The 21,729-nt window shown below is 59.1% G+C and overlaps 2 protein-coding genes across 10 annotated transcripts; one reads left to right on the plus strand and one right to left on the minus strand.

Moving 5' to 3' along the window:
- The first annotated feature begins 345 nt into the window (after positions 1-345).
- On the plus strand, positions 346-20,894 carry RPS6KB2 (ribosomal protein S6 kinase B2). Of its 7 annotated transcripts, none has more exons than XR_010121983.1 (17): positions 356-539; positions 898-938; positions 1,036-1,156; positions 1,443-1,511; positions 3,297-3,444; positions 4,503-4,560; positions 4,640-4,740; positions 4,857-4,947; positions 5,031-5,121; positions 5,244-5,351; positions 5,899-5,961; positions 6,103-6,180; positions 6,282-6,389; positions 6,487-6,599; positions 7,825-7,954; positions 9,218-14,629; positions 15,709-15,830. XR_010121983.1 is itself a non-coding variant. In XM_063643732.1 (17 exons), the coding sequence occupies exons 1-17, from the start codon at positions 462-464 to the stop codon at positions 20,877-20,879; spliced, it is 1,452 nt and encodes a 483-aa protein (XP_063499802.1). In that variant the 5' UTR covers positions 358-461; the 3' UTR covers positions 20,880-20,894. The 7 variants fall into 7 exon arrangements, 5 of the variants coding, with proteins under 5 accessions (XP_055125956.1, XP_063499802.1, XP_055125950.1 ...); XR_010121984.1 differs by having other exon boundaries at positions 9,218-9,935; XM_063643732.1 differs by lacking the exon at positions 15,709-15,830 and adding an exon at positions 20,877-20,894 and having other exon boundaries at positions 358-539; positions 9,218-9,268.
- On the minus strand, positions 9,947-15,830 carry CORO1B (coronin 1B). 3 transcript variants are annotated; one of them, XM_055269992.2, is made up of 12 exons: positions 15,670-15,830; positions 15,324-15,385; positions 14,357-14,559; positions 13,895-14,017; positions 13,662-13,791; positions 13,265-13,446; positions 13,056-13,175; positions 12,246-12,350; positions 12,029-12,174; positions 11,698-11,755; positions 10,566-10,844; positions 9,947-10,396 (listed from the first exon to the last, which is right to left on the minus strand). In XM_055269992.2, the coding sequence occupies exons 1-12, from the start codon at positions 15,789-15,791 to the stop codon at positions 10,271-10,273; spliced, it is 1,656 nt and encodes a 551-aa protein (XP_055125967.2). In that variant the 5' UTR covers positions 15,792-15,830; the 3' UTR covers positions 9,947-10,270. The 3 variants fall into 3 exon arrangements, with proteins under 3 accessions (XP_055125967.2, XP_063499763.1, XP_063499758.1); XM_063643693.1 differs by lacking the exons at positions 13,895-14,017; positions 15,670-15,830 and having other exon boundaries at positions 15,324-15,427; XM_063643688.1 differs by lacking the exons at positions 12,246-12,350; positions 15,324-15,385; positions 15,670-15,830 and having other exon boundaries at positions 14,357-14,557.
- Positions 20,895-21,729: the final 835 nt, after the last annotated feature.

A 21,729-nucleotide genomic window follows, 5' to 3' on the forward strand; every position in this document is an offset into this window, starting at 1 on the left:
ATGCAGCCGCCTCCCTTTCTGGAGTGAACGGAAAGCAACGCGACCTGCCTTTCATCACGCAGCCGGCCTGGCAGTACCCGGCTCCAACAGGGCTGGGGATTGCATTTACATTCACACCTGCATACACTTCCGACCCCGCTCCATCCAAACTCAAAACTCTCCGTAGAACCGAAACGGGCTCCCAGAGAGCCTTGCTGGGAAGACCGAGGGTCCTGCGGAAAGGATTCTGCAGACTGAAGGCTAGGCGCCTCGCCACTCTAGGACTACAATTCCCGAGAGGCCTTGCGACGGACGCCATCTTTGTTCCCCACCAGGCTAAGCGATTTTCCAGAGGGGGAGTAAGACCCCTTGCGTCATCGGCGCGCGCAGCTGCCGTCGCGGAGAGATGATGTTTAGGTCTGGGACTGTCAGGCAGTGAGCGGCCAGGTACCCGCCGAGGGGCCCGCGGGGCCGGCGCCGCCATGGCGGCCGTGTTTGATTTGGATTTGGAGACGGAGGAAGGCAGCGAGGGCGAGGGCGAGCCAGAGCTCAGCCCCGCGGTGAGTGCCCTGCCCTGGCGCGACTGGATCCTGGAGCCGATCCTGTCACCTAGCCGAGGCCAGAGCGGCGGCTCCGCACGCCCAGAGCGGGCTCCGACCCTTTGCAGACCCAGATCCTTCTCAGATCCCGGTCTCTATTAAGCTCTGATCCCACCCTCACCCCGACCTCTCTTCCAGAACCCCAGCCTTTTCTCCCGATTCTCCCTTTCCTGCCTTCGGCTTCTTCCCAATTCTTGCCCATCCCCTACTAGCTGCCATCCCTGACACCCTTCTCTCCTGGGCCAAGCAGTCCAACCTGAACGGGAGCGGGGAGGTATCCTGGCACCTTCCTTGGCTCTTACCCCTCGGTTTCTCACAGGACGTGTGTCCCCTTGCTGAGTTGAGGGCAGCTGGCCTAGAGTGAGTGAGGGTCGTGTTGAGGGAGAGGGGAATGGAGTGGGGAAGGGGAACTGGGGAGCACTGGAGCCTTGTCCTCATTAATTCCTTGTGTCCGTAGGCCTGTGGGACACTACGAAGAGGTGGAGCTGACTGAGACCAACGTGAACCTTGGCCCAGAGCGCATCGGGCCCCACTGCTTTGAGCTGCTTCGTGTGCTGGGCAAGGGGGGCTATGGCAAGGTAGGGGCGGGCGCACCCTCCTCCTGGCCTCACAGCCTCCATCTGGAGGCAGCAAAGGGTTCTCAAAACAAATTAGACTTGTGAATCAGCAGGGCCTCTAATGGGATTCAGAGCCAGAAACATAAAGGAGGGAAGGCCAAATCTTCTCCAATCGGACTTGAAATCTTCACTGCCCCACCCTTGGCAGGGCCTAGGCCTCCTGGTCCCAAAGCCAGAGCTTTAGGGTGGGGCTTCTTGAAGATAGGGTGTGGAGAGGGAAGTTGATCCTGTCTCCCCTGCCCTACAGGTGTTCCAGGTGCGAAAGGTGCAAGGCACCAACTTGGGCAAAATATATGCCATGAAAGTCCTAAGGAAGGTGAGTCACTCGTTCAGCCAACGAATACTGTGTGGCTGCCATTCCCAACGTGCTGTACCAGGCTTTGGGAAGACAGCAGAGAACACAGTGGAGGAGGATCCCTGACTTTGGCATTTGCTGGTTTATTGTCTGCTGTGATGTGTATTGTCTTGCAGTAATTCTCAACGGGGGCAATTTTGACTCCCAGCAGACATTTGACAACAATGTCTGGACACTATTTTATTTTTTTTTTTTGAGACGGAGTCTTGCTCTGTCACCCAGGCTGGAGTGCCTGGGTTTCACCATGTGACGCGATCTTGGCTGACTGCCTCCTCTGTCTCCCAGGTTCAAGCGATTCTCGTGCCTTAGACTCTGGAATAGCTGGGATTACAGGCGCTTGCCACCACATCCAGCTAATTTTTGTTTTTTTTTTTTTTGTAGAGGCGGGGTTTCGCCAGGCTAGTCTCTAACACCTAATCTCAGGTGATCTGCCCGCCTTGGCTTCCAAAGTGCTGGGAGCTGGGATTACAGGCATGAGCCACCGTGCCTAGCCTTTTTTTTTTTTTTTTTTTTGGGATGGAGTCTTGCTTTGTCCCCCAGACTGGAGTGCAGTAGTGCACTCTCTGCTCACTGCAACCTCTGCCTCCCGGGTTCAAGTAATTCTCTCACCTCAGCCTCCTGAGTAGCTGGGACTACAGGCTTGTGCCACCACACCTGGCTAATCTTTGTATTTTTATTTATTTACTTACTTATTTTGAGATGGAGTCTCACTCTGTCACTCAGGCTGGAGTGCAGTGGTGCGATCTCGGCTCACTGCAACCTCCACCTCCCAGGTTGAAGTGATCTCCTGCCTCAGCCTCTCGAGTAGCTGGGATTACAGGCATGAACCACCACGCCTGGCTAAATTTTTTTGTATTTTTAGTAGAGATGGGTTTTTGTCATGTTGATCAGGCTGGTCTTGAACTCCTGACCTCAGGCGATCCGCCCACCTCGGCCTCCCAAAGTGCTGGGATTACAGCCATGAACCACCGTGCCTGGCCTAGTTTTTGTACTTTTTAGTGGAGGCAGGGTTTCACCATGTTGGTCAGGCTGGTCTCGAACTCCTGACCTCAGGTGGTTCGCCCGCCTCAGCCTCCCAAAGTGCTGGGATTACAGGTGTGATCCACTGCGCCTGGCATGGACACATTTTTGATTGTCAAGGGAAGAGGGGAGTGTTACTGGCACCTGGTGGGTGGAGACCAGGGATGCTGCTGAACATCCCACGATGCGCAGGGCAGCCTCCCACAGCAAAGAATGACCTGGTCCCAGGTGTCAGTAGTGTCGAGGTTGAGAAACCCTGTGTTAGAGGATAAACCCATCCCCGGAAATGATGGTGGCTGACAGCAGCAGAATTATGGAGAAATACAATGCAGTGACAGAGGATGGCAGCAGGTAACAGATGGATGGTCTGAGGCGCTCTGGATGCCCCCAGTGGTTTTTTTTTGTTTTTTTTTTTTGAGATAGTGTCTTGCTCTGTCATCCAGGCTGGAGTGCAGTGGCGTGATCTCAGCTCACTGCAACCTCTGCCCCTGGGTTCAAGCAATTCTCCTGCCTCAGCCTCCTGAGTAGCTGGGATTACAGGCGTGTACCATCATACCCAGCTAATTTTTCTATTTTTAGTAGAGACGGGGTTTGGCCAGGCTGGTCTCAAATTCCTGACCTCAGGTGATCCGCCTGCCTTGGCCTCCCAGAATGCTGGGATTACAGGTGTGAGCCACTGCGCCCAGCCTGGATGCCTCAGTTTCTAACCAATTCCTGTATCTCCAGGCCAAAATTGTGCGCAACGCCAAGGACACAGCACACACACGGGCTGAGCGGAACATTCTAGAGTCAGTGAAGCACCCCTTTATTGTGGAACTGGCCTATGCCTTCCAGACTGGTGGCAAACTCTACCTCATCCTTGAGTGTCTCAGTGGTATGAATGCGGGCCCAGGCAGGGATGTTGGGGGCAGTGGGGCAGGAAGCCAGCAAAGGAAACTCTAGGGGGAAGCTCTTGAGAGATGAGTCCGTGGGAGTTGGCTAGGGGGCCCCCACTCTGTCCTACCCATCCACCCATCCATCCGTGCATCCGTCCCATCATTCATTCATTCAGCAAATGTCTGTCCAGCACCTACTGTGTCCCTCATGTGTGTTGGGGGTGGATGGGCATGGTGGGAATTTGGATAGAATTCCAGAGGATGGTTGTGTCTCTTCCTACTCCCCTCCCTGTCTTGTTCTTCTCTCCTGTGTGCCCTGCATCCTGTCAGGTCCCCAGTCCAACTGGTTCATTCTCTGTAGCGTCCTCCTCCATCTGTCCACTCTCAGGGGCCTGGTGGGGTGGCCAGAGCACTTTTCTAACTGGGCCGAGGCCTCCCGCTCACCTGCTTTCTAGTGTCTCCTCTGCCGACTGCTGAAGTCATAGAGCCTGGGGCTGCTCCCAGCCCTTCTGTTCAGAGTCCTGCGGCTGGCCGCCCAGATCAAACCTTGCCCCTAGGCCGACTGTCCCCTGCTGGCTGTGAGCAGTCTTGGCCTGCCTTTCCCTCGTTTGGGCCAGATGAACCCTGCGAGCTTCTGCCTCCATGCTCTGCATTCACTCCGTCCATCTCAACCGCGCTTTCTCTGTTCTGTTGTGTTGGGATTCACTCTGTCTTCCCTGTTTCCTCTGCGAGATCTTTTGGGCTAAGCTCTTGGAGCTGTGGCCTGGGCCTGGCGTATTAGAGCCGTTGTGTACATGTCTGTCTCCCCAGTAGACTGAGCGTCCTGAGGGCAGTGGCTGGGTCTCTTCATCCTGTCCCCAGCTTCACCCAGCACAGGGCCAGGCACCGAGTAGGCGTCGGTAGATGTTTGCTGAATTGAATTGAATCCCCATGGCAGCTCTGTGAGGCAGGTAGGGCGGGAATTATGAGCCCCTCTTTCCCCAAGAAGAAATAAAGACTCAGAAAGCGCAAAGGGGCTTGGACCCAGCACGTGGCTGCTGACGTGTTTGTGTGGCAGGTGGCGAGCTCTTCACGCATCTGGAGCGAGAGGGCATCTTCCTGGAAGATACGGCTTGGTGAGTGTTACTCCTCTGCTTTCCTGAGGCCGCCAGGTCCCTGCCCTACTCCCGCCTTCACCCTGTCTTGTTTCTGCAGCTTCTACCTGGCGGAGATCACGCTGGCCCTGGGCCATCTCCACTCGCAGGGCATCATCTACCGGGACCTCAAGCCCGAGAACATCATGCTCAGCAGCCAGGGTGCGTGTGTGCGCGGGCAGCTGCAGGCGGGCTCTGCAATCTGTGGCGGGGGGGCGCTGAGGAGCTCTGTGGGTGGGGTGGGGCCCTGGTCACGCCTCTCCAACACTCTTCCTTAGGCCACATCAAACTGACCGACTTTGGACTCTGCAAGGAGTCGATCCATGAGGGTGCCGTCACTCACACCTTCTGCGGCACCATTGAGTACATGTAAGTGGCACCTGGCTGGCCCAGGGGTCGGGAGGATAGCCCGAAGGGACATGGCCTGACTGACAGTTCCACCTGGACCCCAGGGCCCCTGAGATTCTGGTGCGCAGTGGCCACAACCGGGCTGTGGACTGGTGGAGCCTGGGGGCCCTGATGTACGACATGCTCACTGGATCGGCAAGTCCAGCCCCCTGGGAGGAGGAGGAGCAGGGGCAGAGGTGGGAGTAGCCCCCTCCTGGGGCAAGGGCAGGGTGTGGTGGGAGGCCCACAAGGCTCCTCTCACCTTCCTCCTCCTCCAGCCGCCCTTCACTGCAGAGAACCGGAAGAAAACCATGGATAAGATCATCAAGGGCAAGCTGGCGCTGCCCCCCTACCTCACCCCAGATGCCCGGGACCTTGTCAAAAAGGTGCGGCTCCCTTCTCTCTTCTCTGGGGCCGTGCCAGCCATTCTGCACGTGTTCCTGAGTCTCTCTGGGCTGTGGGGAAGCCAGGGCCAGCCCGGCCTGTGCAGTTTGCCTCTGGGAGTGAAAGGAGCCCCTCCCTTGAAGTCCGGGATTGAGCCCAGGTCTCGGCCCTGTCACAGACCAGCGGCTGCCCTGGCCCAGTCCTTAGGCTGAGTCCTAACCAGTGACACGCTTGTGATGAGCTGGCCACACTTCCATCAAAGGCGAGCATCGGAGGTGTTAGGGGGAGGCCGGACAGCCACGTGGGGAGTTGGAGCCTCACCAAAGCGCCCTGGGGCAATGCCAGGGCCCAGGAGCCTCTGCAAAGCCTTTGTGGAGAAGGTGGCTCCATTGACCAAACCTTGAAAGTCCTGAGGGTATCCATAGGTGGGAACCACACCCAAAGGCATTCTCTCCCATGTCACCTGACCCCCACTCCAGCTAGCCCTGGGACCTGGGGACACATGAGCAGTACCCGCCCAGGCCCTTACCCTCTCTCCTGGTCCCGCAGTTTCTGAAACGGAATCCCAGCCAGCGGATTGGGGGTGGCCCAGGGGATGCTGCTGATGTGCAGGTGGGTTTGGAGCCACCACCAGGGGCAGGGCTGAGTCTCTAAGGGTGCTGGGAATGGGGGCAGGGCCCCAGGGCAGAGGGAGTGAGCAAGGGGGCAAGCAGGGTGAGCTGTGAGTGGGTTTGGGGCATTCTCTACCTACAGAGACATCCCTTTTTCCGGCACATGAATTGGGACGACCTTCTGGCCTGGCGTGTTGACCCCCCTTTCAGGCCCTGTCTGGTGAGCAGGAGGGCCAGTGGCTGGTGGCCGGTGGCGGGTGGCAAGTGGAGAACCCGCATCTTGGTGCCCTCTGACCCCTCCCCACTCTGGTCGGCCCACAGCAGTCAGAGGAGGACGTGAGCCAGTTTGATACCCGCTTCACACGGCAGACGCCGGTGGACAGTCCCGATGACACGGCCCTCAGCGAGAGTGCCAACCAGGCCTTCCTAGTGAGTGCGGGGGCCTGAGGCCTGTGGGACCAGGGCAGGGATTGTGACTAAGGATGGCAGGCACTGAGTGTCGCATGGCCCTGCCTCCGCCCCCCAGGGCTTCACGTACGTGGCGCCGTCTGTCCTGGACAGCATCAAGGAGGGCTTCTCCTTCCAGCCCAAGCTGCGCTCACCCAGGCGCCTCAACAGTAGCCCCCGGGCCCCCATCAGGTACTGAGGGACGTGGAGGTGTGTGGCTGGGGTAGGGACGCTAGCAGGCAGGACGCCAGCTCCAGCCTTGGGTGCCTTGGCCACGTCTGTCAGCCAGTGTTGGCTTCGGTTGCTGTGTCTACCATAGGGACCTCAGTCCCTACACCCCTTGAGGCCAGGCTGCCTGGATGGGAGTTTGTGGAGCCCACGGCCTGTGTGCCTGGGCAGGTGGGAAAGGCTGCCTTCCCTGATTGAGTGCTGGCAGGCCCTGGCAGGGCCTAGGAGGCTCTTATTCTGCCTTGGTTTCCCCTGCAGCCCCCTCAAGTTCTCCCCTTTTGAGGGGTTTCGGCCCAGTCCCAGCCTGCCAGAGCCCACGGAGCCACCTCTACCTCCACTCCTGCCACCGCCGCCACCACCTTCGATCACTGCCCCTCTCCCCATCCGTCCCCCGTCAGGGACCAAGAAGTCCAAGAGGGGCCGTGGGCATCCAGGGCGCTAGGAAGCTGGGTGGGGGTGAGGGTAGCCCTTGAGCCCTGTCCCTGCGGCTGTGAGGGCAGCAGGATCCTGGACCAGTTCCAGAGACCTGGGGGTGTGTCTGGGGGTGGGGTGTGAGTGCGTGTGAAAGTGTGTGTCTGCTGGGGCAGCTGTGCCCCTGAATCATGGGCACGGAGGGCCGCCCGCCATGCCCCGCGCTCAGCTGCTCCCGTGGAAGATTAAAGGGCTGAATCATGGTGCTGACCTGGCTCTTTGTGCTGCACAACCCTGGGGGCAGGGTTGGGTTGGATTGTGCCAGGAGAAGCCCCTGGTCCGGGAGAGAGGGGTCTCTGTAGGACCACAGGGCCACAGGCTGGAGGAGTTTTATTTCAAATGGTTGCCTGATGCCTGTGGGTTGGGGGGCCCTTCCCGTGGTGAGCGGGGTACACATGGACTTGGGAACTGGTTGGGGGGTGACAGTCTGAGGCATGGTCATGTGGTCTGGGGGTCTAATCCAGCCATGGCATTTTGGGAAGCAGAGGCACAGGGAATGAGCGGCTGTGACAGGGATGGGACACCAAGACCGGCCTCTATAGTGCGGTGACATGGAGGCCCTGGCCCCCAGCTGCCCTGGCGCTGTCGTCCCAGGCTGCGCTGCCAGCAAAGGCGTGCAGGTCACTCAGCAGGGCCTCAGCACTGCCCCCTGCGCTCGCTGGTCCTGGGGAGCCGAGGACCAGGTCGCCCTCCGTGTCACTGTCTCTGGCTTCCTCAGGCCGCATGGGGACCTGCTCTGGGCTGGATACCTCTCCACATCGCTGCTCGCCTTCCCCAGGGTCAGCCTGCAGGCCACCATCCGCGACGTTGTCATAGTCTGCATCCTGCTCATCCTCCTGTCGCTCAAGGTCATTGTCTGGGGACCCCAGCTCAGCTCGGGCCTGCAGCCAGCGACCTGGGGGGCTGGCCCAGAGCAGGCGCCGTGTGCGGCCCCACAGCGCGGCACCCAGGCGGGCCGGGTGGTAGTAGCCCCCTGAGTCACGGCTGAGGCGGCGCCAGGCCAGTGCCAGGCCAGTGGCCAGCAGTAGGAGCAGCAGCAGCAGCAGGACAACGGTGACAGAGCTGGAGCCCACACTGTCCTCTGCACTGCCACCCGAGCCCAAGGCCCCTGGCAGGGCCAGCAGCATCCCGAGCCCTAGGGTGCAGGGCAGAGCCTGTGGGAGACAGGGCGCAGAGGGCTCAGCACCTGGGGTGGGGCCTGGTGTGGGGCAGGCTGGGTGACCAAGACCACTTTCCTTTTTTTCTCTTCGGGATCCTCTTGGGACAGCCAAGCAGAAAAGGCCAAGGCCTTATTTGGTCAACCAGGCTCTGGCCCTGTGAGATCAGCCCCCGTCCCTCCAACCTCCTCCCTACCACTCACCTCCCCCAACGGCTGCATTAAGCCACCCGCCTGGGGCCTTCGCACTGGCTGTTCCCTCTGCCCGGAAAGCTCCACCTCCTCCCATCCTCCCCTCCCCCTGGCTGCATGGCCTGCTCACCATGCTCAAACGTCACCCCAGTGAAGCTGAACCTGACCTTAACCTCTACCCTGATGTCTATCTCTGCAGCCCACCCCAGCACCCCCCAGCACTCAACGCCTTTTTCCTTCCATGTCACCTAACACAGGAGATAATTGTACTCATTTTTTATGTCTATTGTCTTATCTACCCCCCACAATAAGCTGCTAGGAGACGGGGGCTTTTTGGGTCAAGCATGTTAGTAGGTGCTCAATAAGTATGGATTAAACGTGTCTAGGCTGCCTGGGTGGGTGGGGGAGGAGATGGGAGGGAGGGAAGGAGGTTGCTAGCTAGTGTCAGGGCTGGCTCTCCCTGAGGCCTGGGATGGGGGATGGAGGGGCCTGGACCCACCCAGAGGCAACTGCTCATCTTCTGCTTGTCCAGGTCCCCAAACGGGGGTCCGTGAGGCCCCTCTTCCTCCCTCCCCACCACAGGGCTGCCCCAGCTGCAGGGTTTCCGTTCCACTCCCAGTCCCTGAGGGCCACAGGCGTGCAGGGCTGGGGGCTGGGGGAGGCGGGCGCAGCTGCCAGAGGAAGTCTGCGGTTGGAACAGGCTAGGTGGGGGGTGTCGGGGGAGAGGTGCTGAGGTGCAGCTAGCCTCCCCCCACCACCCCAGGCTGTCCGCCCAGGTTCCAGGAATGCAAGTTCCCGCTCACAGGAAGACCAGGTAAGGGCCTTCCCAGGGCTCCTGACGGGGGCCTGGTCCGGTAAGGGGTGCTGGGGGCCATGCCCGGAGTCCCAGGGAGCCCAGCTCAGGTGAGAGAAAGGTCCAGCCTCTGCCATACTCCTCTTAGGTCTCACCTCTTCCTTGGGGCCAGTGTGGGGCCCTCCTCAGCTCCACAGGCCCAGACATTCTAGCCCCGACCGCCTGTGGCCCCCATCCCAAGAACCCAGGGGGCTCCGAGGCTCACCATTGGTCCGCAGGCCCCTCCGCGCCGGGCACCCACCTCCAGCTCTGGCTGTGTTGAGCGAGAAGTGAGCTCAGTGCTCGTCTGCAGTGAAGGGTGGCCCGGGCTTCCGCTTCCTGCCCACATACCCCACCTACCCCTCCCTGCTGCAGGACCCCTGGTCCACACCAGACCCTCCCCAGTCTCTCTGGAGGAGGCTAGGCTGCCGGGCCTGTCCTCCAAGGGAGAAGCAGCACCAACTTGAAGCTGGATGCAGCCTTGCATGTGTTCTCAGGTCTTCTGCCTCAGTTTCCCTGCCTGACAATCCAGGGGAACAATGTCTGTGGGGTTGCTCACTGCCCCGAGACCGTCTGCACATGTGTGACTCCTGTGACATCATCTGTCTCCAGGTTTCCAGACTTCTCAGCCCCACCCTTGCAGCGGCAGGTCAGCCTGACTTTTAGAAAGAGAATTTTATTTGGAATGAAAATATAGAGCCCACCCTCCTGCCTCCTCTGGGGAGGGAGCAGAGGGCTGGGCAGTGGCCGGGGAGATGGTCCCTCAGAGGTCGAGGAGCTCGCCTGGGCATAGACATCCTCCACAGGAACAGTGAGGAAAGCTGGGCGCTGGCTTTGGCCTGGGCCTGGGATGGGTCGGGGTGGGAACTGACCCCTGCGCTGCTCGGAGGCTCTGGGCAGCCAGCTAGCCCGGTGCAACCCGCTGGCAGAAGCTGAGTGGGAAGGGGGCGGAGGAGGACATGAAGGTGGCGCGTGGCTGTGGCCCTACGCATCCCCATTCTCCATGCGGCCCAGCTGCTCCTCCAGGCGGCAGATGCGCTCCCCCTGCTCCTTGACTAGCGCCCTCAGGGCCCGCAGCTCCTGCATCACCTCCTCCAGCTTCCCAGCCTCCTGTGGGGACATGAAGCAGGGGTAGGGGGTGGTGGTCAGGGGCTGCTAAGCCATAGCCCTCCCAAACCCACCACTACCCCAGAGAGGGAGAGCGAATGGCCCAGGCCCACACAGCAGGCCAGGACCACACGTTGGGCTCCCAGCACCACCCCTGCCTGCGCGTGCATACCCCAGCTCTGGCCAGGCTGCCGCTGGGGGTGGCATCAGCAGCAGTGGTAGTGGATGCAGGGGCCCCTAGGCGGGAGGAGCCCGGGGCCATGGCGGGCCGGCTGTCAGACAACACGTTGCGCCGGCTGATCTTCAGGTCCCGCTGCTTGCTGGGCACGTAGGCCTCCCTCAGTGAGATGAGGATCGGGTGGGCATCCCGCCCACTCACCCACTCCTCAGCCTCCAGGGCTGCCTCAGGCCCGGCTGTGTCGGGGTACAGATCATCCTGGAAGAGGTCCGACTGGGCAGGGGGCCGGGGAGATCAGGATCAATTAGGAGGCCCCATCAGGGTCCCCTCGTCCCTCCCCTGGCCTCCAGGCTTGCGCTCTGTTAACCCATTCTCCCACGGCCTGGCCCCGAGGGGCCTTTCGAAAGCTCAGATCTGGCCTTGCACTTCCCATCTGGACACCATCAACAGCTCCCTCAGAAGCTCTCCCACCCTTCTGAGCAAGGCCCCTGTCATTACCTTCCCCTGCAAACCACAGGGGCCACTATGTGGCTTTGTGGGATTCTGGGGCCCATGGACTGTGAGCTCCTGGAGCAGGCCCTATCAGCTCAGCTCCACTCCCCGAAATGTGCCTGGCATGTTGAAAGAGCAGTCGGCAAATGCTGGCCAGAGAATCATGGAAGTGTGTCCGAGGCTCTTGGCATCTGAAGCCAAGCCGCATGTGGCCTGGTCCCCTCTTCATGGGATTCCCCACTGCAGCCAGACTCCATGTTCCTCTCTCCATTCCCACCACTGTGCCCTTCGCCTGGCCTGCCCCCAGTGGATGGTGCCACCCCAGCTGTGCTTTGGGTCCTGCCTCCTTCAGGAAGATCTCCGTGGCTGCCACTCCCTCCCTGACTGCCTGGTGTCCTTCTCCTGTGGCTCATCCAGAGCAGGGTACCTGCTCACCCTGTGTCTCATCCCCACTTGCCCCCTGACTGGCACATCCCAACAGCTGGCTGGTACAAGGGCAAGCTGGCATCTGTCCAGCTCACTGCCCACAAACCATACTAGGTCATGTTCCATTCACAGGCCTCGTCCTGGTCACAACTGCATGGCGTGCTTGCTGGAGAAAGGGCCAAGTGAGCAGAGGGACGGGCGGCCTCACCTTTCTTGGCACAGTCATGACGATGGGCTCACACTTGCGCTCATGCAGTTTGTAGAACCTGGGGATGCGAGGAGGAGCCATGGGTGGAACCCTCACCGCCCCCCTACCCACCGCCAGCTCTCCTGGCATCCTCCACTTCCAGTCCTCACCTCAGGACCTCCGCAGGCTGACCCCTAAGGTGGCTAGACCCCCACCCAGGCTGCCTCGTGACAGTTCCCATGGCCTGCCGGGCCTCCCTGGCACAAGGTTTCCTGCTCCCAAGCAGCCTCCAATGACCTGACCTCTCACCTTAGATGCCCCTGTCCCCGAGTGGCCTCTGTAGCCCTCTTACCGGGCTATCTCGCACTTGCTGACCTCCAGGCCCCGCTTGGGCATGCTGCCCATACCCCGCTGCGGCTCCTTGCTGGTGAATGTGTTCAGGAAGTGGATGTAGGGGGGCTCCTCTGTGATCTCAAAGTACCGGATGCTGGAGTCACCCTGTGTGGGGAGGGGGCTCAGCACCCGGGCACGCCTCTTCCCTGCCCCTCACCAGCCCTGCCCAGCCCCACCTTGCCACAGACGTAGACCACACTTGTGTCGGGGTCGTAGAAGGGCAGCAGGGCCCCGTTGCTCGAGTCCAGTTCCTGCAGGGCCATGGGTTCCTCGAGGTTTTCCTGGCACATTGGGGGCAGTCAGGCCAAGCAGAACCTCCTCACCCCCTAATCCCAAACCAGGATGGGTCTTAGCTGGCCTCACTAAGGCCAGCCAGCACTGCCCCTAAATGCAGGTGGGCCCTCTGCCACCTCTATGCCTTTTCCCACACGACGACCCCCACCTGGCCCTCCTAGCTTCACTTTATTCCCAAGGTCCCTCTTTTCCAGCCTCCTCCAGGCCTTAAGACTATGCCCAGGCCACTGGGCAAGTGCTGAAACATACCCCACCATGGGGAGCTGGGGTGCCAGTGGCACCAGCCCCTGCTCAAGGGGCCCTGGAGGTCACTGCAGAAGCAGAGAGGGCTGGTGGAGAGGATGCTTCAGGGCAGGGCCAGGAGGCTCGCTGGAGGAGGAGGCTTTCTGGAGGAGCTGGGAGCCCTTCACAGGCAGTGGGTGGTACAGGCAAGCAAGGGAGAGAAGGGCCCTCCCACTGGCATGAACAACATGGGCAAAGACACGGAGGCAGTGGGAGGCCATGGGGGAGTGGCGGGGCAGTCGGGCGAGCAGGGGGCAAGAGAGGAAAGTCTGACAGAGTCCCAGGCCCTGAGAGACTCAAGTGCCAGGCAGAGAACCTAGGAACCACAGGCCTCCCCAGGGTGAACTCTGCCTGCCCGGCCCAGGGTGGGGCCCAAGTCTCAAGTTTGCCCCCTCAGGCTGGCCACTCACTGGGTCCCAGAGCGCCAGCTGTCGCTCGCTCATTCGGCTGAAGCCCGTGGTGAACACCTTGCCATCTGCCAGGAAGATGGCCCGCATGGGCCGGGCCCCCTCATGAGCCTTCTCCCGCTCCTGTCGGGGGGGACAGGCTGGTCAGTGCAGCGCCCTGTTCAAGGCCCTGGGCCTATCCACAGCCATCCTTGCCCTCCAGGGCCACGTACTGCCACCAGGGTGCCCCGACGGGGGTCGATGATGCGCACGCTCTTGTCCTTGCACGCTGAGCAAAACAGGCTGCCGTTGCGGTTCCAGCTGACGTTGTAGATGAGGTCAGGGTGCAGGCTGTCCAGGCGGTACAGCTCCTCCGCTGTGCCCACGTTCCAAATGAGTACCACGTTGTCGCAGCCTGGCAGGTGAGGGCTGTCAGCTCGGGCCGAGCGGGTGGCAGGAGGCCATTAGCTCACCAGGCTGAGGCCCATTCTGCCCACCACCCTGGGACAGACGGGTCTCTCTAACTCTGAGGGCCTCAGCTTTCCCATCTGTCATGTGGGCCCTGGAGAGGCTGCTGGGATGTATGGAGGGGTCCGTGGGGAGGGGGACAAAATGGGGGGTGGTGCAGACCTGCACTGAGCAGCACGTTTCGGGCCGTGGGGTGCCAGGCGATGATGCCCACTCGCTTGGTGTGCCCCTCCAGTACCACCACCGGCTCTGTCAGCGGGGAGGTCAGCCCGTTCTCTGGGATCTGCCACACCTGTGGTAGGGACAAGGCCACCGAGCTCAGTCCTCTGCTAGTCCTATGGCTGGCCCCCTTGGGCCATGCCCGTGACCCTGGCCCAGCCAGTCCTGTGCCTCACCATGACCGTGCAGTCCTCCGAGCCGCTGGCTATGACTTCGTCGTTGTGGGGACACCAATCGATGTCCAGGACAGGTCCCGTGTGCCCGCACACTGTCGGGTAGGCCTTGTCAATGCGGCCCGTCTGTGGGCACGAGGGGGCAGTCAGGGGGCTCCATCCCTCCCGGAGCCTTGGTTTTCCCCTCCATGGAGTGAGAATGACATGCAAGTCCCGGCTCACAGGTGGCCCAGATGTGACTGTGCCCCACTTGCCAGGTGAGCAGGAAATGTTTGCTGCCTCTAACCCTGACTCTATGGCAACAGGCCACTCTCCATTTGTGCTAACACTTGGGGCAATAAATCTGGGTTATAACGCCTGCCCACCAGTGTGAGAAATGGCAAGATGACGGTTTCAAGGTGCGCACAAAGGCCCAGCAGGGGTGGCCGAGGTGCCTCCTCTTCCCCCAACCCTGACAGGACCCACCTTGCTTAGGGGGAGCACCAGAAAGGCACCCCCTCCACTGGCCTCCACGATCACCGCCAGGAACTTGGGGTTGACGGCGCAGAAGGTGCTGTCCCAGGTAACACGGGACACGCGAATGTCCTCATAGCACTGGTCGTTCTTGACCGGCTGCCCGAACACATGCCGGAATTTGCTCTGCCGGACCACTTTGCGGAAGGACATGTCTGCGGGACAGAGAGGCCTGGGTCAGTCCAGCCCATCCCAACAACTCCAGCCCTCCCTAGGCTGCTGAAGGTGAGCCGGGAGGATGCAACCGGGGGCCTGGCCACCGTAACCCTCCTGGGTCTCAGTTTCCCCAGTTACAGAATGGGGTCACAGGTGCAGAGCCTGGCCGCCTGTCACCCCGCAGGCAGTGATCTGAGGGGTAAATGCTCTGGCCCTGACCACTGCTGAGTCCTGAGGGGCTTTGCAGGACGCAGGGCCCCTCCCTGGCTCTGGTGTGTGTCGGGGGCAGGAGGTGGGAGGCGCCGGGGTTGGAGAGCTCTCAGCTCTACTGCAGGTCCCAGCCAGTCGGGAGCAGCCTCCTTCCTGCCCAGAGATTTGGAAGCTGGGTAATGGGGAAGAAGGAGAGAGGAGGCAGAAAAGGTCTCTCTACTGTGGGGCCCAGTGAGGGCCCAGTTCTGAGTCCCAGGGAATGTCCAGGGAGCCCCGGCATGGCCCCCAGGAAGGGACGGGGGTCGAGACGCAGCTGCCGGCCGCGAAGCAACCCAGAGCGGCCTCGGATCGGGGTCCAGGGTAAACCAGGAGCCCAACTTCCAGGGACCCCCCCGCCCAGGAGAGGAGAGGCTGGGCGGCCAAGGGGAGTGGGGCTGAGAGGGGGGTACAGGGGAGGCGAAAGGCTTCTGGGAACCGCAATCCCCCCTCAGCCCTTGCAGCCCCGCCCAGCCCCCCCCGCCCGCGCCCCTAGCCCCGGCCCTGCCGCGCTCACCGGGGGCACCGGGGGCGCAGGGGGCTGCGGCACCGGCTTCGGGCGGCTCCGGATCCCGGCCTCTGGGAAGCAGGAAGCAGGATTCAGGAAGTGACAGAGGGACCCGGAGCGGGGGCGGGGCAGGGGCTCGCGGGGGCGGGGCCGAGGTCACGCGCGGAGGGGCGGGGCGGGAGGCTGAGCGGCGCCGGGGGGCCGGGAGCGGGGCCGCCGGGGACAGAGCCAGAAAGAGCCCCTTCCCTAGGACCAGGTGGAGCGACGCCCTCTGCAGCTCCTCCGGAAGAAGGGGGGCGGGGCAGGGCCGACGGCGGCCGCCGCAGAGGCGCAGCAGGTGCGGGTGCAGCCTTACCGTTGACCCGAGGCCCCTTCGCGGTCTTGCTCCTCACAGTGGCATCCGCAGGAGTCTTCAGGATTGGGTGAGGCCCCGCCTTCCCGTCCCCCGACCGAACGCACACCTCCAAGGGGCCCCATTACCGCCCCCAACAAATAAATGTGGAATCTACACAGACAGTGGATATGTTCACGTGATTCTTTTTAAGTTATAAAAGTTCATGCTCTTTTTTTTTTTTTTTTTTTTGAGGTGGAGTCTCTGTCACCCAGGCTGGAGTGCAGTGGCGCGATCTCGGCCCACTGCAACCTCCGCCCTCCCAGGTTCAAGAAATTCACCCCAGTAGCTGGGGCTACAGGCTCATACCACCACGACCGGCTAATTCTTTGTATGTTTAATAGAGACGGGGTTTCACCGTGTTAGCCGGGATGGTCTCCATCTCCTGACCTCGTGATCTGCCCGCCTTGGCCTCCCAAAGTGCTGGGATTACAGGCGTGAGCCACCATGCCGGGCCAAAATTTCATGCTCTTGGTTAACAATGTAAAGAAAACAACAGCAGGTGTTGGGGTGGTATTTTTTTTGAGACAAGGTCTGTCACTTGGGCTAGAATGCAGTGGCATGATCATGGCTCACTGCAGCCTCGACCTCCTAGGCTCAAGGGATCCTCCTGCCTCAGCCTCCCAAGTAGCTGGGACCACAGACACACAACACCACGCCTGGCTAATTTTCTTTTACTTTTTGTAGAGATGGGGTATCTTGCTCTGTCGCCCAGGCTGGTGTGTTTTTTGTTTTGTTTTGTTTTGAGATGGAGTCTCGCTCTGTCTCCCAGGCTGTAGTGCAATGGTGCGATCTCGGCTCACTGCAACTTCCGCCTCCTGCGTTCAAGCAATTCTCCTGCCTCAGCCTCCCAGTTCGCTGGGATTACAGGTGCCTGCTACCATGCCCTGCTGGGTTTTTTTGTATTTTTAGTAGAGATAGGGTTTCACCGTGTTGGCCAGGCTGGTCTTGAACTCCTGGGCTCAAGCAATCCTCCTGCCTCAGCCTCCCAAAGTGCTGGGAATACAGTTGTGAGCCACTGTGCCCATCCAGAAAATAGCAGTGTTTATGGAGCGAGTGGAAGACCCAGGAGTCCCATTTTTTGGGGTAAACACCCGTGCATTCTGCTGAGCCTTCTTATTACAATTCGAAAGGGGGCCATGGCCAGCGAGTCCCTTGCACCTTGCCTTCTTTTCTCCACCATCTCCCTTGAAGGCCTGGAGATCCATTCAGGGGCCTCTCTCTTTCTCTAGCCAGCTCCTGTGACAAGGAGCCCAGACTGGCCTCTCCAGATCCACCCCATCCCGTTCCACAGGTGGAATGTACCCCCGTTCCCTTAGGCCAGTGGCTCTGGGGCCCTGGCTACTTCCCTTATTCTTCCTTGAGCATCCACTGCCCTGGCTGACTGATGCCACCGTCCCTTTCCCAGAAAGAGACGGATGGAGGAGGAAGCCGGGGAAGAGCAGAGGCCACAGGAGCCTTGTCTCTGGCTAAAAGAGGCCTCCACTGTGTCTGAGGGTGGCCTCGGGCTTGTCTCCCATCTCATTCCCATTGCCACGCCCCATTGAGGAAACAGGCACAGAGAGGTGTGGTGCCTGCCTGAGGTCACCCAGCTGGATGCAATCCCCATCGGCTTGGGTCCAAAGCCCTTGCTTTTCCTAGGGCTCTGTAAACCCTGGGGCTGGAAGGATCATCTAGATCCCACCCACCTTCCTTCCCACCCCAAGGCCTGGGCACATCATGTTCTCTCCATCTGGAAGCTCTTTCCTCAGATCCCAAAAAGCCTTCTTTCCCCTCTCGATTCAGGTCTCTGGTCAGACATCACCTCCTCCTAGGGCTCTCCTGGACCACTCCTCACCCAGCCATTCTTTGGCCTTACTTATCCTGACTGCATTGTTCTTTTTTTTGGAGACAGAGTCTTGCTCAGTTGCCCAGGCTGGAGTGCAGTGGCACAGTCCTAGCTCACTACCACCTCACACTCTGGGGCTCAGTCCTCCCACCTCAGCCTCTCAAGTAGCTGGGACTACAGGCACACGCCACCATGCCTAGCTAATTTTTATTTTTGTAGAGATGGAGGTCCTCTATGTTGTCCAGGCTGGTTCCAAACTCCTGGCCTCAAAAAATCCTCCTGCCTCAGCCTCCCAAAACTCTGGGATTACAGGTGTGAGCCACCACCCGGCCTGTGTTCTTCTCCGGCGCCGCCTGATGTTGCATCAGTTGCTTATTGGTGTATTTGCTTTGTGTCAGCCTCCACCAGGATGTCAGCAAATCGAGGGGAAGGACTTTGCCTATCTTCCTACTGTATTCCCAGCACCCTGAACAAGACCCAACACTCAGTATGGGTTCAAGTAATGTATGAGGAATGAATGAATGAGCAGCAACCCTGAATGTAGAATTGAGCAATATTCATAATCACAACTCTCAGGATCAATGTCTGGCGCCTATGAAGGAGAGGGAAGGAAGGGCATTTCTCACGGGAGAAGGAGTGAGTCTTCCAGACGGCAGCAGGAGACTGGTCCCCTGGGATGTGGTAGGCAGGAGGTGTGTGGCTGGGCAGTGTCTTGGGGCTGAGCCCACCTTCATGCCCATTTTCTCTAACACAAAACCCTCCTCCATGGACCACTAAGAGAACTCTTTTTTTTTGTTTGTCTTTTTTGGAGATGGAGTCTCGCTCTGTTGTACAGGCTGGAGTGCAGTGACGCGATCTTGGCTCACTGCAATGGAAACCACCTTTGCAAAACTATGACTGAGTCAGTGAAAGAGATCTAACTTCAAGCCGGGCGCGGTGGCTCACGCCTGTAATCCCAGCACTTTGGGAGGCTGAGGCGGGTGGATCACGAGGTCAGGAGATCGAGACCACGGTGAAACCCCGTCTCTACTAAAAATACAAAAAAATTAGCCGGGCGTGGTGGCGGGCGCCTGTAGTCCCAGCTACTTGGAGAGGCTGAGGCAGGAGAATGGCGTGAACCCGGGAGGCGGAGCTTGCAGTGAGCCGAGATTGCGCCACTGCACTCCAGCCTGGGTGACAGAGAGAGACTCCGTCTCAAAAAAAAAAAAAAAAGAGATCTAACTTCACCGACTCCATCTTGCTTCTAATCTCTTTTTTTTTTTTTTTTTGAGACGGAGTCTCACTCTGTCGCTGAGGCTGGAGTGCAGTGGCGCGATCTCGGCTCACTGCAAGCTCCGCCTCCCGGATTCACGCCATTCTCCTGCCTCAGCCTCCAAAGTAGCTGGGACTACACCTCACCCGGCTAATTTTTTTTGTATTTTTAATAGAAACGGGGTTTCACCGTGTTAGCCAGGATGGTCTCGATTTCCTGACCTTGTGATCTGCCCACCTCGGCCTCCCAAAGTGTTGGGATTACAGGCGTGAGCCACCGCGCCTGGCCCTTGCTTCTAATCTCTAAGCTGTCCTTGTTCATTTCTGGGCGTAGGATGAACTAACTTTGGGAGAAACTTAGTTTATAAACAAAGACGGTAGCAGCCCTTTCCCAAAGCAGACTTCCTTGTTGCCTGGGGACTAGATTGCGTTTGTAGGACTAACATTAGCCACAAGATTAGAAATTATGGTTTAGGGCCGGGCATGGTGGCTCACGCCTGTAATCCCAGCACTTTGGGAGGCCGAGGCGGGCGGACCACCTGAGGTCAGGAGTGGTGGGAAGCCAGTGAGCTAGCAGTGCTGATTGGTCAGGAATGAAATCAGAGCGAATCAAAGCTGTCATCTTGCACTGAGTCAGTTCCTGGGTGGGGGCCACAAGATCAGATGAGCCAGTTTATTGATCTGGTGGTGCCAGCTGATCCATCAAGGGCAGGGTCTGCAAAATATCTCAAGTGCTGATCTTAGGAGCAGTTTAGGGAGGGTCCGAATCTCATAGCCTCCAGCTGCATAACTCCTAAACCATAATTTATTTATTTTTTTTTTTTTGAGACAGAGTTTTGCTCTTGTTGCCCCAGGCTGGAATGCAATGGCGTGATCTCAGCTCACCGCAACCTCTGCCTCCCGGGTTCAAGCAATTCTCCTACCTCAGCCTCCCGAGTAGCTAGGATTGCAGGCAGGTGCTACCACGCCCAGCTAATTTTGCATTTTTTAGTAGAGACGGTGTTTCACCACGTTGGCCAGGGTGGCCTTGAACTCCTGACCTCAGTTGATCCGCCTGCCTTGGCTTCCTAAAGTGCTGGGATCACAGGCGTGAGCCACCATGCCTGGCCTGAGAACTCCTCTTTATTCCGTAAAACCCTTCAGGCATTCTACCCCATCCTGTCCCACAGGTGGAGTCTGCCCTACCTCCCTCAGGCTGGCGGCCTTGGGGTACCAGCTACCTCACTTATTCCTTTATTGAGCATCCACTGCTCTGGCTGACCAAGGGTGATAGTCAGCACTGCTCTTTCTTCTGGATAGAAATCACCCATTATGGGTGGGATTCCCTTTGGGGTCCTTGGAAGTGGGACTGGCCCACTCTCCAAGAGGTAGGGTTTGGAGTGTGGACCAGAGCTGAAAGCAAGCGGCTGGTGCTGAGGTTTTATTTCCTGATCTGCCTGCCATGCTGAAAAGGTCCTGGGAGCCCTGCCCAGGAAAAGGGAGAAGGGCACTGCAGAGTGCCCTAAGGGGGACTGAAGTCCAGGCCCTTCGCTCAGAGTGTGGACTTCAATGGGATGGGGAGGGTGAGAGCTTCCCTTGTGGAACAGGAGGCAGTGCTGTGGTGGGGAGGCCTGGGGGGCAGGCGATCTGCCACTCAGGTGCTGGCCTGTGGCTCAGTATTGGTCCCAGGGCTGAGTGAGACCGGGGGGTGCCCACTGCTGTCATCAAATTAATGGCTAACAATCACGAATGCTTCATAGGGATTCACACTCCTGTGAGATGGGTACCATTATTATGATCCTCATTTTACAGATGAGGAAACTGAGTCCCAAAGAGGCTAAGAGCTTCGTGGAAGGTCACACAGCCTGTGAGTGGTGGAGCCAGGATTCAAACAACCAACCCTGATGGTCACCAGAGAGTGCACTCTTTTTTTTTGAGACAGAGTCTTGCTGTGTCGCCCAGGCTGGAGTGCAGTGGTGCGATCTCAGCTCACTGTAAGCTCCGCCTCCCAGGTTCACGCCATTCTCCTGCCTCAGCCTCCTGAGTAGCTGGGACTACAGGCGCCCGCCACCATGCCCAGCTAACTTTTTTTTTTTTTTTTTTGTATTTTTAGTAGAGACGGGGTTTCACCATGTTAGCCAGGATGGTCTCGATCTCCTGACCTTGTGATCCGCCTGCCTCAGGATCCCAAAGTGCTGGGATTACAGGCGTGAGCCACTGCGCCCAGCCAAGAGAGTGCACCCTTAACCTCACCCAAGTGGCTCCAGAATGGAAGGCTGTCCAGAAAGGCATCTAGCGAGTGCCCGAGAAATACTGGATGAATGAATTCAATAAATTCATGCCTGGCCAGAAATCTGTCTCCCATGGGCCTCAGTGCCCACAATTCCATCACTACGACTATGCTTCTGGTATCACCACCATCACCGCTCACGGCACTTCCCATCCTTGGGCTCAGTCAATGATCAGAACTGCCAAGCCTGCAAGGGGAATATGATCACTCCATTTTACAGAGGAGAAAACAGGCTGAGAGGAAGGAAGTTAGGAACCAGAACCCAGACCTGACTGTATCACTCTAGGCTGCCTGCACAGCCTGCTGCGTTTGGAAAATGCAGGTGTCTCTGGGAAGGGTTGCACATCAGACATCATTGTCATTTACACCTGCCGGGAAGGGCATCTCAGTTGCTGAAGGTCACGATACTGAGCTAATGGGATAAGGGGGCATGACTGGAACATTGAGGGGTCAGGAGAACGCCGGTGGGGTGGGTGCTAGGAGAGGACGATGGTTAGGAAAAGGGAAGTGGAGTGGGGGTCGGAAGATAGACCTTCAGCACTTCTAGTTTTTTCTGCAGCATCAGCAGCTTGAGAGGGAAGAGCTGGTTCTGCCCTAGAGAGGCTGTGTGACCTCTGGGAGCCTTTGCCCTTTCTAGACCCACTGGTGCCCTGAGCTCTGTGTGCTTGGACAACTT

Source organism: Symphalangus syndactylus, chromosome 1 (assembly GCF_028878055.3).
Source record: "Symphalangus syndactylus isolate Jambi chromosome 1, NHGRI_mSymSyn1-v2.1_pri, whole genome shotgun sequence".
In the NCBI taxonomy this organism is placed as follows: domain Eukaryota; kingdom Metazoa; phylum Chordata; class Mammalia; order Primates; family Hylobatidae; genus Symphalangus; species Symphalangus syndactylus.